Here is a 15,428-nt window from a genome sequence, read left to right as displayed (position 1 = left end):
CCACTGCCCACCCTCCTCTTGGCTGTTTCTGCCCCATGGTGGGGGGGAAGGGGGCATATGTACCTGCCCCTCCTGTGCATCTCTGGCCCCTGCGGGGAGTGGGGGGCAGCAGCGTGCTGGGCCCCTGCGTGTACCCTACATTCCAGCCCCCCTATTTATTGCCCCCACAGTCCAACACCCCCCCCCCTCGAGATTTCAAGTGCCTCGTCTTACTAATAAAGGTTGGAGTTTTTGTTCTTCCCCCCTCCCCCCAATGGTCTCTGTTCTGGGCAGGGGGGCACAGACCCCAGTTCTCAGGTTGGGCATGGGCCCCGGGGCCCCAGGCGCTGGGCCATGGCTTTGACCAGGGCGCCTCCAACCCGGCCCCCGCCACACGCCCGGAGTGGGGTCCTGGGGTTAGAGGCAGCGCTGCTCAGGGGAGGGTCGTCCTGGGGGGGGCTGAGCACAGCGTCACAGGACGCCTGGGTTCCTACTCCCAGTTCTGGGGGGCAGGGCGCCTGGGTTCCATTCCAGTCCCTGCAGGCACCTCCCTGCCCCCTGCTTTGCTTCCCCCTGCTGGAGGAGGGCGCTAAGCATGACCTATAGTGGGGGGGCAGCTGACTCCACATTGGGGGTGCTGGATCCTGAATATCTCCCTCCCCCCCGCCCAACTACCCTGCCCCAGCATTCACCCAGCACCTTCCCCGGCAGGGACAGAACCAAGCCGACACGGGCGGGAGTCTGACTGTTTAATAGCTGGTAAGACACGGGCACCTGAAAACCACCACCCCCCTTCCCACCGTGCTGTGGGGGCAGGGAGCAGTGCGGCTCTAGGGCATCCCAGCCCCCACCCCGAATGGCAGGAGGAGGGGCCGGGCTGGGGCACTCCGGGGCCGGGTCCTTCAGGGGGCGTCGCCGGCTCTACACCACGTTGCTGCTCAGCAGGGGGCTGCTCTCGCCGGTGGGTGCAGTGCCGAAGGCCTGGCGCAGGAAGAGACGCAGGGCGGCGCGGTCGGGCAGCCATGCCCGGGGCAGGGGGCTGCGGGCGGGGCCGGCGGGCAGGGGTCTGTACTTCACACGCCTGCCAAGGGGCAAAGAGGGGGGGGGTCATACCTGGCCAGCCGGGGCTCAGGGCTGCCCCCCCCCAAAAAAAACCCCACCACATGGGGGCTGGCTCCACAGAGGGCAGCCCACAAAGCGGGGACCTGGGTTAGCCCCAATTCTGCCACTGATGCACCGTGCCTCAGTTTCCCCCTCCAGAACTGGGAGCTCATCCCCCTCCCTTTGTGCAGCAGGGAAGCTCTTCGGGGCTGGGCCTGGCCCAATGGGGCCCTGATCATGGCCAGGGGATGCTGGGCAGTGCCCAGCCCCAGAGGGGGCCCTGATCTGGGCATCTGGGTGCTGCTGGCCGGTAAAACCGGGCTGGGCTGGGGGGTGGCCCCGTTTGGTGCCCCGGCTCTGGGAGCAGCGGGACCCAGCGTACGAAGCGGGCAGGGGCTGGGCTCACCTGTAGGCGTAGGACACGGCGCCGAGGGCCACGGCCACCAGCATGAGCCCCACGATGAGTGTGATCCTGGGCGCGGCGGGATCGGCACCTGCAGGGCACAGACACGGGCAGCGGTGAGGTGGGGCTGGGACCGAGGCCGGCCCAGCGCGTCCAGGCTCAGCACCCGGCAGGATGGGGCCAGCCAGGCATCTCAGAGCTGGCTGGGCCCCAAACTCCCCAGCACCCGGGGGGGGGCACAGCTCCCTGTGTAGCCATGAGGGGGTCGTGCCCACCCCCCGCTCCCCCCCGCAAATCCAGGCCCTACCTCGGACGCTGACTTGGGTGCTGGCGACGGCCAGGCTGGCGGGGTTGGCCAGCGAGACGTTGAGGCAGTAGAGGCCGCTCTGGTTGAAGGCCTGGCGCAGCAGGAGCTGGCAGGCGGGCGCGGGCGGCACGGGGCTGCAGACGCGCTGCTGGGGCGTGAGGCACGTGGGGTCCAAGACGGTGGTGCAGACCTCGTCCGGCAGGCTTGGGGAGAGGGGGCAGGTAAGGCACGGCCATGGGGGAGGGGCACGGGTGGGGGGCACCCACAGGAGGCAGGATGGGCCAGGTGCCCCTGGGAGCCAGGCTCCAGCAGGTGGGGGGGGGGACGATGCTGGGGGTGGCATGGCCCGGGGGATCTCCCCCACCTCGGTTTTGAGGTGCTGCTGCAGGGTGGGGCTGGGGTCCAGGCCCCGGGGTGAGGGGGGGTTGGTGCATGAAGCTGCCCTGCCCGTCCCGAATGCTTCCCCCCCGCCGCCCCCTACCTCCCCTGGCAGGTCACGGTGAGCTCCACGGCGTTCTCGCCCGCCGCCGGGGCCAGCGGCACCACCTGGACGATCTCCACGCTCTCGATCCCCTCTGCAATGGGCGGGCGTTAGAGGGGGCACGGCCGGGCCCTGCCCCGATGCCCAGCCACAGCCACCCCGGGAACCCGCCGCTCCCCTGGAAACAGCCTGCTCCCTCCAGCTCCCCCCCCGCCGGAAAGTGCCCAGCAGAGGGGCCGGGGGCTGCCCCAGAGCCTAGTGCCCATCGCTCTGCTCCAGATATAGGGGGTGGCGTGGGAACGGCTGGGGGGGCCCTGCATTGTGCCCCATTCCAAGCACATGGGGGGGCAGGGCAGCCCCCCAGTCAGGGTGAATCTCGACCCAGGCCCTAGTGCAGACTGACCCCCAGGGACCATGGAGCCCCCAGGTTTCACCAGTGCCCCCTGCCCCGAGCGCAGCCAGGCTGGGACGGCCCCTCCCACGCCCGGAGCTGCGTGGCTTGCCACTGCCCTGTGGCTGGCGCCCCCCATTGCTCGGGGCCAGGGGCTCGCTGGGACCCTGGGCTGGGGGAGGCGCCGCGCCCCGACTCACGGACGATCTCCAGCTCTGTCGAGAAGGTGCCGTATCGGTACAGGAGGCAGTCGGCGGGCGCCTGCCGCTTGGCCAGCACAAGAGCCTCAGGGGCGGCAGGATCTGCGTCTGCCGAGAGACAAGAGACAGAGAAAGGAGACTCCCCCGGCCAGGCCCTGCCCACCCAGCGAGCCCCCTGGGTCGCAGCCACCTCCCCACGGGACGCCCGACGTTGTCCTGGCTCCGGTCCCTGGCAGCTCGGCCTGGGACCATGCTGCCCCCCCCAAGGCAGAGCCACCACTCGCTGCCCTCCACCCCCTGGGCACCCGCAGCGCTCGGAACAGGCCCCGTATCCGGCGGAGCCGAGCCGGCCTGGCCCGGGCCGGACGCTGACCAGCCTCAATCCCCAGGCAGCCCGGGCAAGGATCTGCCCCCCACAGGCTGAGATCAGGCCCAAGCTGGACCCCTGAAATCATCGGGGAAGGGGGGCTCTTTTGGGTCAGCCCCGTGGGACCTCCCCCCATGCCAGGCGAGCACCCACCTGCTGCTCCCAAGCTAGCGTTGGCCACGGTTCCTGCCACACTGGCCGGCGGGTTGGCCACGGAGGACGCGGACGCTGGTGGCGAGGTGCCCGGCGGGTTGGCCACGGAGGACGCGGACGTGGACGCTGGTGGCGAGGTGCCCGGCGGGTTGGCCACGGAGGACGCGGACGCTGGTGGCGAGGTGCCCGGCGGGTTGGCCACGGAGGACGCGGACGCTGGTGGCGAGGTGCCCGGCAGGTCCCCAGCGGCAGAGACAGAGGCAGGGAGCGGCGGATCCAGAGAAGCCACGGCCAGGTCTGAGGCGACGACGGTGACCACGGACCCGGGTGCCACGGTGGGCACGGTGACGGTTTCCAAGGCAGGGGTGGGAGCTGCGGTACTGGTGGCGGCCAGGGTTGCAGCACTGGGGAGGGTGGCGCCCGTGCCGGGCTCCGCGGGGCTGGCAGGGACAGAGGCCGGGCCTGCTGTGGGTGTCGCTGGCTCGGCCGTGGCAGTGGGCACTGCGGGCAGAGAGAGAAAGAGCTGCAGCCGGTTCCAGGCTGGCACCTGCAGCCCAGCCCCAGGGACACGTCCGCCACTTACCCACGCTGGGCGCCGGGCTTGGGGTCTGTGTGGCACCCCCACTGGGCGCCAGGCTGGCTGGAGCCGAGGCAGAGGTGGGCTGCGCCGGGGGGGCTGTGGTGGGATCCATGACCGGTGTTGGCGAGGTGCTGCCGCAGGCCACGGGGATGGCAGCCTGGAGCACCACGCGGGGCTGGACGGGGCCAGCCTCCAGGTAGGTGTGGGTGACGGTGCTGGCGCGGGAGATGAGGGTCCCGCTCTGGTCCCCGAAGTCCCAGGAGTAGGAGACATCGGCGGCCTGCAGGTAGTGGCTGGGGTCGTGCAGCCGGACGCTGAAGGCCACGGCCCGGTTCCGCACGAAGCGCCGGTCGCCCCCGTCCACGTCTAGCACCTGGGCGATGTCCACGGCGAAGGGCACCTGGTCTGGGGAGGGGGGGCAGGGAGACTCCAGACCTTTGTGATAGGGGCCTGCCCCCATGGACCCCGGGCCCCCCTGCCCCCTGGAGCCCCACAGACCCTGGCCCCCCCGATCCCACAGACCCTTCCCCCCCCCCCACAGACCCATGGCTCCGCCCCCCTGCCCTGGGACCTGCTCCATGCCCCAACCACCCTCCCCCAGACCTGCCCAGGGAGCTGCTCTGTGGCAGGGGGTGAGCAGAGCTGCCCGCCCGCCCCGGAGTGAGGCCGTGGCCAGGGGCTGGGGCAGGGAGGTGGAGGAGAAAGGGGAGCCCGTGCTGCACAAATGGAGCCCGTGGTGATGAGGGTGACCCCCCCCACCCAGCAGCCCCCAGTCGGTCGCCCCCTGCCCTGCCCAGCCTCACCCGTGATGCTGAACTGGGACGTGGCCCGGCCCATGGGGATGAACTTCTGGCGCCCGCGGTAGTGATAGACCTGCACGTCCATGGCGTAGGAGCCCAGGGGCACGCCGGCCGTCTCCACCGTCAGCAGCGAGGAGGGGCCGTCTACCACCTGCCAGTACTGCCCTGTGGGGGGGGGAAGGGCAGGGTGCAGCCGGAGGGAGCAGGGGGGCAGAGCTCGGGGGCACGCGCACCCAGACTCCAGTTCTGACTGGAGAGGGTCCTGCAGCGTGCCCTGGGGGGGCTAGTGGTTAGAGCAGGGGGGTGGGAACGAGGACTCCTGGGTTCTTTCCCAGCTCTGGGAGGAGAGGGAGGTGTCTTGGTTACAGCGGGGGCTGGGGGGGTTACCAGGAGCCAGGACTCCTGGGTTGTATTCCCAGCTCTGCCAGGGAGTGCGACTGGGTCTTGCCCATGCCTCAGTTTCCCCATCTGGCCTAATGCTAGGAAACGCTGGGAGAAGTAACTGGATAACGTTTGTTCGGGGCTTTGAAGAGTAGAAGACGGCGAGGGTTATTGGGGGGCGCCGGGGGCCAGCTTCAGGCTAGCGTTCCCCATGGGGTACCGGGAGCCAACCCCACCCGTGGGGCACCAAGGGCCAGCTCTGTCCGTGGGGCGGAGCCTTCTGTGGGGCTCCCAGGGCCAGGCGCTCTGAGGGGCCTGCAGGGTGAACGGGGGGCACGGGAGGGGCCGGGCGGTGGGCGTGGGCTGGGGCAGGGAGCCGCCTCTCACCCCAGGTCCGCCAGACGTAGACGAACTTGCTGCGCTTGCCCCGGGCGCTGCGGGGGAAGGGCTGCCCGTCGGGGAAGACGGCACCAGGGCCCTCGCCCAGCTCCTCTGGGAAGACAGCGTCGCCCTGTCTCACCCGGGTACCTGCAGGAGGGAAGGGGGCCGTTAGTTCTATCCTGGCTCGGGGAGGGGGCGTGTCTGCTTCCCCCTGGGGTACCCCAGGGGTACCACCCACCTTCTAGGGATGAACAACCAATCAAAGGTGCGGCAGGTGCCCCTCCCCCGCCCTTCAGCTCCCAAAGCCCGTCACACGGGGGGGGGGGGGCTGGTCTGATGGGGCGTGAGGGGGGGCGTCAGGGGCTGGGGGGCAGGTTGATCTGGAGGTTGGGGGCAGAGTTAATTGCCAGATCGGGCTGATGTGGGGCGTGAACTCCTGCAGCAGGGCCCAGAATCCCCTGCCCTCAGATGCCTGGCAGCGCCAAGTGCCCCCCCCACACGCTGGGCGTGGCCCCGGGGCTGCCCAGCCACAGACAAACCAGACCCCACCCCCCACCCCCGATCTTGTGTACAAACCTCCAGATTCTGGAGTCTTGAGATTTTCAAAACTGGGGATCTATCCCTGGCTCTGGGAGGGGAGTGGGGTCCAGTGGTTAGAAAAGGGGGGGGTCTGGGAGACAGGACTCCTGGGTTCTGTTCCCAGCCCTGTCTTGGGAGGGGGTTGCCCTAGGGGCAGCCAGAACTGTTTCTGCCCCCCCCCCCCACTGCCAGGCCTCGGAGCAGGCTGGGAAGGGGGCAGATCCTGAGTGGAGCTGGGGGGGGCACTGGGGGCAGCTGCCATTGGCCGGATCCGGTGGCGCTGGGTGGGGGAGAAACATCTGGACCCCAGCCTGGGAGCCCCTTAGCTCTGGCCCCCACTGCCACTAGCAGCACTTCCGCCCCCCAGCACCAGCTGCCCCTCGGCCTCGGGGCCACTGTCAGATGGGTCAACCGCAGGAGCAGAGAAATCGGGGGTGTCAGCATTTCCTGGCACCAGCCGCACCCGGGGGTGGGGGTCCAGCCCCCCAAGAGGGTCCTTTCAAATCCAGGGGACAAATGCGGGTGGCTTTCAAGGCAGCTCCCTAGAGAAATACCAGATTCCCCCACACACACCCTATAGAAATCCTAGATCCACTGCCACCCCCATATAGAAATATTGTGCATACAGCTCCCCCCTGGAAATACTAGGTACCCCCCCCCCAGCAATACTCTCCGCCCCACGTCCTGCTGAAATACTCCATATTCCCCTGTTCCCCCTCAGAAATACGGGCGGGGGGGTTAGAGCCACGGCCCCTCCCCAGCTCCAGACGGGCCCGTTGCTCTGGGCGCTTTGCTGGGAGGGGCACGTCGGGGCGGGGGGGGCTCACCATTCACGGTGCAGTTCTGGCTCCACACGACCCGGCCGTCGGGAAGCACCATCTGGGTGCCGGGAAAGCGCAGGGCGATGGCGAAGGTGGCCCTGGCGCCCGTCATGGTGGGGGCGTCGTTGCTGATGTCAAAGGTCACGGTGCCGCCTGGGAGGGAGAGGGGCAGGTAGCCAGCTGGTGGGGTGCAGATTGGGGGAGGGGTGCAGCCCCCCAACCCCCCACGGTGTTTCCAGCTTGTCACAGGGTGAATCCTTCATCCCTAAACCCACAGCTCTGCCGGTGCCCCTCGGCCTCCCGACCCGCAGCCCCTGCTAGCCCAGCCCTGCCCACCCCCCCGCTCTGCCAGTGCCCCTCAACCCGACCCGCAGCCCCTGCTAGCCCAGCCCTGGGCTCCCCCCAGCTCTGCCGGTGCCCCTCATTCCCAACCTGCAGCCCCCTGCTAACCCAGCCCTGCCCCCACCCCAACTCTGCCAGTGCCCCTCACTCCCGACCCGCAGCCCCCTGCTAACCCAGCCCTGCCCCCACCCCCAGCTCTGCCGGTGCCCCTCACTCCCGACCTGAAGCCCCCAGTGGCACAGCGTTGGTCTCAGAGGGGCCAGCCCCTACCTCTCCAGCAGTTCTGCTGCCGGGGGTCGCCCTCCTGCCAGCGGGGGTACAGCTGGGAGTTCCAGGACCCCTCGACCGAGGGCTGTCGGTTCCGTCGATCGCTCCCCTGGCCTCTGCTGCCGGCCCCTGTAGAGAGACGGGATCCGAGATCCAGAGCTGGGATCGGGGGAATAGACCCTGGTTTCGACCCCCCGCCAGGGCCTGCAAAGACCCATCCCTCGCCAGGGCGGATCAGGCTAGAACAGAGCTCGAATGTTCCCCAGAGGCTGGAGTGGAGGGCTTGGGGTGGGGGCTGGAACCCAGGACTCCTGGGTTCTGTGCTGAGCTCTGGGAGGGGAGAGGTGTCTCTGGGTTGGAGTAGGGAGGGGAGGGGGCAGGTTAGTCAGGACTCCTGGGTTCTGTGCCCAGCTCCTGTGTGGAATAGGAACGAGGTGCTTTGTGATCCATGGTGGGAAGGCTGCAGGGGGGCAGGGTGGATAATTCCCCATGAGGAGGACGGTGGGAGATTCGCTGCCCCAAAGCACTGGGCGTGCAGGGCCCCCGGCCCCCTGGGCACCACCTGTCTCCTGGCATCCCGGCTCGCGGGCAAGGGGATTCTAGCCAAGGCACCTCCAGGCCCCAGCAGACACGTTCAGCCCCGCGGGCTCCAGGCCCCGCTCCATCGCCACATCAGCTGGGGGTCGGCTGCGCCCAGCCTGGCCATGGCCCTCCCACAGCGCGGAGCCCCGGCTGGCTGCGTGGGGAGCATGTGACGGATCTTCCACCCAGCACTCGGGGCTCCAGGCAAAACCCATCACATGGGCCTCTAAATCCTCCGCCGAGCCCTTGCATGTGACTCTCAGCTGAGTCCCTGGTGCAGGACGCTCCAGCCAGCGCGGGGTTAATGCCCCCCCCTTGCACCACCACTCAGTGGGAGCGGGGAAGTCCCAATCACCCCTGGCCCAGGCAGCCTCCCTGGGTGGGACAGGGGGATGGAGAGCTTGCTGGAGCAGGAGCGTGCCCTTCTGTATCACACCTGGATAGTGTGACCCACTGGGGGTGAAGGGAGGGGGGTCTAGTGGTTGGAGCAGGGGTGGGGCTGGGAGTCAGGACTCCTGGGTTCTCTGCCTGGCTCTGTGAGAGGAGTGGGGGAAAGTGGGTTAGAACAGGGGGCCTGGACTCCGGGGGTCTAGTCCCAGCTCTGGGCTGACTCATTGTATGACTTGCATCATGTCCCCGTCTCCCTTCGTGCCTCAGTTTCCCCAGCTGTAAGCTGCAGGGAATGCCAGTGACCCCATTGTGGGGCTCAGTGCCTGGCAGTGAAGCGCTTTGGGATGCTTTGGCAGGGAGAGGAGACTTCCCAGGGAAATGGTCTGACTTTCAAACCCCCCCCCCCCCCGCACCCAGCAGACATGGGGCCGGACAGGCACCCCCCCCCCCCGCAGTGTCGCTCCACTGGGAAGTGAGGCTTTCAGGGGGACTCCCCGCTGCAGACAGGCCCTAGGGGAGACCAACAAGGGCTAAGGGCGGAGAATCAAGTGCACCCCAAATCTGCTCCCTTAGGGGATCCCCCCTGCAAGCCCCTTGGCCAGGTGTCCAGACCCCCCTGCTACCGGTGCAGTGTTAGTTCTCAGCACAGGGCGGGGGGGCTCAGAGGAGGCAGCAGGGTCAGCTGGGGGGGGACTGCAGGGGGGCAGCTGCCTGGCTGCAGGGGTCAGTAGGTAGGTGGGGGGAAGGGTCCTTGCAGCAGTAGGTTGGGGCTGGGGGAGTGGGGACGTCCCTGCGCCTGGCACAGCGCAAGGAGCTGTACGGATATTACCCAGAAGCCGCTGCCCCGTCTCCTTCCCGTCCGCCCCGGGGGAGCGGAGACCAGGCCCCCAGGCTCCCTCCTTGGTACGGGGACGGGGGTGAGCGCGGTGGGTTCCCCCACTGGGTCCCCCTCCCCGATTCAGCCCCATTCCAGCCCAGCGCGGGGGATTAGCAGGGGCTCTGAGCCAGCTCCCCACGCGGTTCGGCTTTACCGCTGGCTCCCCCGGCCCCCGGTAATCCGGCAAGAGGCTTCCCAGCGGGGCGGGGCTGCATCCCTGCTCCAGCCACATTGGGACGAGGAGGGTTAAACCCACCGGAGCACCCACAGCACCAGCTTGGAACCGGGCCGGAGGGTGCCCAGCCCGTCTCCCTCCGCAGCCGCTCGGGGGCAGCCGACGGAGGGTGCGAGACTGGCGCTGCCCTGGGCCGCTCCCTGCCCTGCTCCCCAGGCCGGCCTGGCACAGACAAGCTTTGAGGCGGGGGGCTCGGGGGCGTAGGCAGACCAGGCAGTGGGGTGGGCTATCGTCTGAGTTGTGGGCGAGGGGCAAGGGGGGCCCTAAATATTCTGTTTGGGGTCCCCAGGGGCCTAGCACCGTCTCTGCTCTCAGCCTCAGCCCGCGGGAGCTGGCCCAGCCGTGGGAGTCTGTGTGCCTGTTTGTCTCCTCTGCAGGGGGAAAAGCCTTCTGGACGCCTAAAGGGGGCACATTAGATCTGGAATTGCTACGCGGAGGGGGGGGCGATAAGGGATATTCCTGATCTTTCCCCCCCACACACACACACATGCTCCTTGGCAACTTTATAGTCGTTTGGCTGCTTCCCACCCACCCCTCCCCAAACAGGACTTTAAGGTCCCTTCACATTTTAGCATCACTGCATCCAAAAGCACCTCCCCCCCCCGAGAAACGTGCTCCCCCCTGCAGGGATGGAGCTGGGGGTCTGGGTCAGTTAATTAAGCTACATTAACCCAACGGGGCTCTTCGCTGCCCCTATTTGCATACCAGACACACACACCCCTCCTCCAGAGCTGTCAGCTGGGACCATCCTCCCCACTAGCAATCTGGGGAGGGGAGAGGGGGTGTCACTACGTTTGGGACCCCCGATCTAGGCCATGGCCAGTAAATGCCCCCATTGGCCCCCAGGGTAAGATCCTACAGAGACTCGGGGGGGGGGGGGTTACCGGTACCAGCCCCAGCGTTCTGGAGTCAGGAACGAGGCGTGACCGGGATCGATCCTGCATTGGCCGGGGTGGGTCAGCTGAGACCCTACAGATCCTGCCACCCCCGCTCCAGGCCGAGGACTGGGACCCTACTCACTGTGTTGAGCTGCAGCGGCAGCCAGAAGGGCCCAGGCAGCCACCAAGTACCAGCTCGTCCGCATCTCCCAGCCCGTCCTTCGCATCCACCTGCGCGCTCCTGGACCCCCTCGACCGCCGAGAGGCAAAGCATCCCAGCCGCCCTGTATAAGAAGGCACCCTCATTTGCATAGCCCCGCCCCCTTCCTGGCACAACCTCAGGCCAATCTCATCCCCCCCCAGCAGTGGGGCGGGTGGGTGAGAACCAGTCACAAGTTGGTGTTTCTAGCACAATGGGGCCTCACTAGTTTTGCCTCCCAGACAGAGCCTGGAATTTCGCGGGGAGAAGGACAGACACGGGTTTCCGCTCTGAGAAGAAAGCGTCTCTAATGATCACAGAACTACAGGAGAGAAGAGTAACCCGTGATGCAACTTCACTACAGGGTCTTGGGGTGACATGACAAGTCACCCCAACGCTGAGCAAGGCAGACTCCACTTCACTCGGGGCAGCCAGCTGCTTCTATTCCCCCTCTCCCCGATACAGGAGCGAGGAGACAGGCAGCACCTTGAAAACTGACCAACGGAAACGTAAAACCCACACCCACCGAATTAGCAGGTGGAACTCACTGCTACAGGATACTGAAGCCAAGCACTTGCCTTCCAGCGGTAGGTCCTATAACACTAGTGACTTAGACCTGGCCGACAGACAGAGCTTTAAGGTGTGATTTAAAGCCAGTCTAATAAAACCGGTGCAACTTTATCTGTGGACACTCGGTTCAGAACTGACCCCGACTAGAACTATTGCTGTGACTTGTTACACTGCAGTTGCAATCAACCTTCCCCTCGCCCTGTTTGCACCCAACCATCACAGCCTGGGGAGAGCCGGAAACTGACCAACGTGAAACTGACTGGCCTGTTTTCCTCCCACACAGAGCAGCAGCAGGGAGCTGGGGGTGGCTAGCGGCCCCAAAGGAGGAGTTTGGGACTAGGGAGTGGAATCAAGCTGCTGTGGGATTTTCAGTGGGTCCCTGAAGTGAGGCACAGGAGAGAGCTGCATCTGGGGGACTGGGCAGCGGTGCTGTAGCCCAGGTGTCTAATAGAATCATAGACGATCAGGGTGGGAAGGGACCTCAGGAGTTATCTAGTCCAACCCCCTGCTCAAAGCAGGACCAACCCCAACTAAATCATCCCAGCCGGTGCTTCGTCAAGCCGGGCCTTAAACACCTCTAAGGAAGGTTGTCTGTGCAGGAAGCTGTGGTCTGCGCCAATCTCCATTCAAGGGAACAGGAACTTTGTACCTGTTGTAAGCAAACAAGTCACACTACGGAAATACCTGACGGCATCATCCATGTCTGCTCCAGACAGGAAACTGACCCGGAAGGCCCCAAAATCTGCTCAGCAAAAGGGGCATCAGTACAAATGTCAAATCCTGTTCTGAACCCTGGTACACTCTCGGCCTTGGCAAGACCTTGTAGCAGTGAGTTCCGCACGTTAACTGTGTGCTGTGCAAAAGGCATTAGTAACACAGCGGAGGGAATTTTTTTAAATGTATCATTTTTAATCCATCTGTGTCCCTTTAATAAGAGGAACAGATTGGGAGGGATAATTCACAGCAGTTATTGAGTCTGACCTAGATGGTCAGAAGTCCTTAGAAGCTGAACACCCATTGATTTTAATGGGAGTTAGGTGCCTAAATACCTTTGCAGATCTGAGCCTATTGTTCAGGATATTATCCTGCTAAGAAAACAATTACTGTGTAACTCCTCCCCCAAACACCAGACATATCAGCAAAATCCTGTTTAATAAACCCATGGCCCAAGGTTTCTCTGTGACAGACTGTGTTCCTACATTCACCACTTTTACAAGACTGTGATAAATTTTGTACAAAGTATGCCTTATGGGGTAGCATTTGAAAACTCATAATTCGCTGATCATTATTGTCCTAGTAAAATTGGTGTGGCAACATTGTATGTGAAGTTATAAGCTTCTAGTGTATAATTTTACTAAAGCATATTTCAAAACTGGGGAAGCAGCCCAAACAAGTTCCTCAGAGACAAAAAGGCAAATTGATGCCTCAGCCAGGTGTCAACAAAATCAACTGGACTATCACCTGATTAAGCAGTCGTTCTTTGGCAGGAAGAAGGATGTGAGCAAGAAATTTACATCTTGGCAAAAGACCAGACTTGCTGTCACCTGAACCCCAGTTGGAGATGATTCTCAAAGAGGAGGAAAAGATATAAAAATGAGGAACAGAGGCCCCAAATCACCTCTCTCCCCATATCTCTATTCATGGCTTCAACGACATTTGAAAGACAAAGGAAGCATCAGTGACCTGGGGAGGGGTCCTGGCTGTGAGCATCTGGTGAGAGAAATCCATTTGCTTTAAGTTCACGTCGCTCGTTACGTTAGGTATTAGTTTGCATTTTACCTTTTATTTCTTTGTAACCAATACTGACTTTTATGCCTCGTTCCTTGTAATCACTTAAAATCTACCTTTCTGTAGTTAATAAACGTGTTATATTGTTTATCTAAGTCAGTGTGTTTGGACTGAAGTGTATGGGAACCTCCATTTAAGATAACAGGGTGTGTGTGTAGCATTTTCTTTTCATGTTATGATGGACTGTCTGTGTTTGTGCTGCGTGGAAGGAGAGACCTGGGCAGTACAAGACGCACATTTCTGGGGACAAGTCTGGGACTGGCAGTTTGCTGGTGTCACTCTGTAATATAATCCAGGAGTAGCTGACTAGAAGCACTCATCTATTCAGCTGGGAGTGATTCTCCACGCTAGAGGCTGTGTGAATGGACCAGGAGTGGTTGTTCTCACAGCAAAGCAGTGTAAAAGCACTCCAGATTCAAAAGTTGAGGGGACACAGCTGTCCATCAGTCAGATTGTACCGTGGGGAATGTCACAGCCCCCTTCGCAGAACGACATAATGTTTAATATTTGGAAGAACTCAGGTCACATTCCATTAGCTCATTGGTCACTTATTCATGTAGCAGAGATCTGGTTTGGCCAGATTCAAAGAGAATGGATTTTGTTTATTCTAAACAGCAGCCGGCTTGTGGGTGGAGTAGGGTCTAGTGGTTAGAGCACAGGCTTGTGCATCAGGACTCCTAGGTTCTATTCCCACCTCTGAGAGCGAGGTTTCATGGTTAGAGCAGATGGCCTGTCAGTCTAAGCCCAGTTTTACCACTGTGTGACACGAGGCAAATCGCTTCTCTTCTGCGCCTCAGTCTTTCCACCTTAAAATGGGTCTATTTATGATGTGCCTTGCAGTAGTGCCCGGGGTGCAGTCATGGACGGTTGCGCTAGGTGTGGTACATACCCACTGCAGAAAAACCAGCCTGTCCCTGGAGAGCTTACATCTACCTCTTAGGAAGCTTGTGAAGCTCAAGTCATGAATATTGGGAAAGTATTTTGAGATCTTCAGAGACGAGCCTCAGGGAAGCCCAAAGCAGAGTGAGTGTTTATCTGCACGAATGTAATGGCGAAAATGAGGCGCACAGCAAGGAAGGGACTGGCCCACGGCACCCAGAGTATCGGTCCTGTCCCATCTGCTACCGATTTGTGGCTCCAAAATGAGACGTCGCTGACAGTCGACGGTACAGATCCTACAGGCTTTGGCCAGCAATGAAATCGTTCCCCATGGCCATCTGTGACATGACTCTGACACACGAGCACTGTGGAGCCTTTGTCCCCCGCCGGTGGAAGACTGCCCCCAAGCACGTCCCCGGGAGATGTCAGAGTCTGTATGTACCTGGCTTTCAGACCAGACCAGCCGACGCTATCCGAGACACACACAGAATGGCTGGAGCCGGATCCCTTCGGGAAAGAGACCCCCAGGCTCCGGGAAATGAGAGAGAGCGGAAAGGAAGGCGCCAATCCACACAATAAACCTGCACCGCAACAGCCCCCTGGGTCCCCGTTCACGAGCTGAGGCCTGATGGGCAGCGAGCAAAGCGCATGGCCGCCCTGTCTCCCAGCCAAGCCGCACGGGAGCTCGTCACCCGAAATGGCCAGGCGCAGAACCAAACCGGTTCAGCAGGAACTCCGCCGCCTTCCACTGCCAGTTCTTTTGTCTGCCGGATTAAAGAGCCCTGAGCAGGTGCTTCCAGGCCATGCTCAAGTCACCGGTTGGACCTTCTCATTGATCAGCCGCACAGATTAGTTGTGGTGCCCCTGCTCAGAATGGCCAGGGCTGGGCACAGCTCGCGGCGCACGAATCCCCTGGGGGCGAGGGGGGCGCGCGTTTGGCTGGCTGCTTTCGGCTGCTAGGTCTGAAATCCCCCGTGCGGAGAGGGCCTAAGGCCCAGACCCTCAAAGGAAGTTTGGTGCCTCAGCACTTTGCAGGAGCTGGGCCTTAGTGGTTTAGTTTTTGGAACGGAAGCTGAAAGCTGGTTCTGAGCGAGGGCCTCAGGGCTTCCGAGGCGCCGGACAAACGGGGGCACTTACCACCGATCGATCATAATCCTAACCCTGGGAATCCCCCTTCATATTCTGCCAGGCAGAGCCCAGGCAGGGCTGGGGGATCCCGCATGCGGGGTGGGGGGAAGGGAGGGGAGCAGCTCCCTGGGGATAGGGGGAGCACCTGGAGGGAGGGGAGTCTCCTTAGGGAGGGGGGGCCTGGCCTGCTCCAACTCGGGAGGGGGCTCAAGGAATCCTAGGGGGGGAATCCCCCCAATAATAAACACAGCTGGGGAGCAGCCACTGGACTGGCGTGGGGTCACCTGGGGCTCCCCCCGCTGACACCCAGCCGGGGGGTCACCTAGGATTTAAGCGCAGCTCTGGGTCTGGCCCACCCCGTAACCCTAC

At 63.2% G+C, this 15,428-nt stretch overlaps 1 protein-coding gene across 1 annotated transcript; it reads right to left on the bottom strand.

The window, feature by feature from the left end:
* Window positions 1–900: 900 nt before the first annotated feature.
* Window positions 901–10,701, bottom strand: PMEL (premelanosome protein). The gene is made up of 12 exons (XM_065419509.1): window positions 10,638–10,701; window positions 7,537–7,662; window positions 6,931–7,077; window positions 5,531–5,671; window positions 4,766–4,927; window positions 3,966–4,367; window positions 3,383–3,883; window positions 2,863–2,970; window positions 2,272–2,365; window positions 1,791–1,993; window positions 1,487–1,574; window positions 901–1,060 (listed from the first exon to the last, which is right to left on the bottom strand). Exons 1-12 carry the CDS (start codon window positions 10,699–10,701, stop codon window positions 901–903), a joined length of 2,196 nt encoding a protein of 731 aa, XP_065275581.1.
* Between the last annotated feature and the right edge of the window lie 4,727 nt (window positions 10,702–15,428).

The sequence above is a fragment of the Emys orbicularis genome, chromosome 19, assembly GCF_028017835.1.
Source record: "Emys orbicularis isolate rEmyOrb1 chromosome 19, rEmyOrb1.hap1, whole genome shotgun sequence".
Classification (NCBI taxonomy): Eukaryota; Metazoa; Chordata; order Testudines; family Emydidae; genus Emys; species Emys orbicularis.
Note: the sequence above shows the minus strand (reverse complement) of the source record. Positions and strands in the feature narration are given on the sequence as shown.

Excerpts from the sequence above, each read along its gene's own strand:
- PMEL (XM_065419509.1), bottom strand. The coding sequence starts at position 10,701 with ATGCGGACGAGCTGGTACTTGGTGGCTGCCTGGGCCCTTCTGGCTGCC. Across the intron at positions 2,971-3,382 it reads CGCTAGCTTGGGAGCAGCAG|ACGCAGATCCTGCCGCCCCT; the intron begins GTGGGTGCTCGC and ends GTCTCTCGGCAG. Across the intron at positions 1,994-2,271 it reads ACCGTGACCTGCCAGGGGAG|CCTGCCGGACGAGGTCTGCA; the intron begins GTAGGGGGCGGC and ends CCTCTCCCCAAG.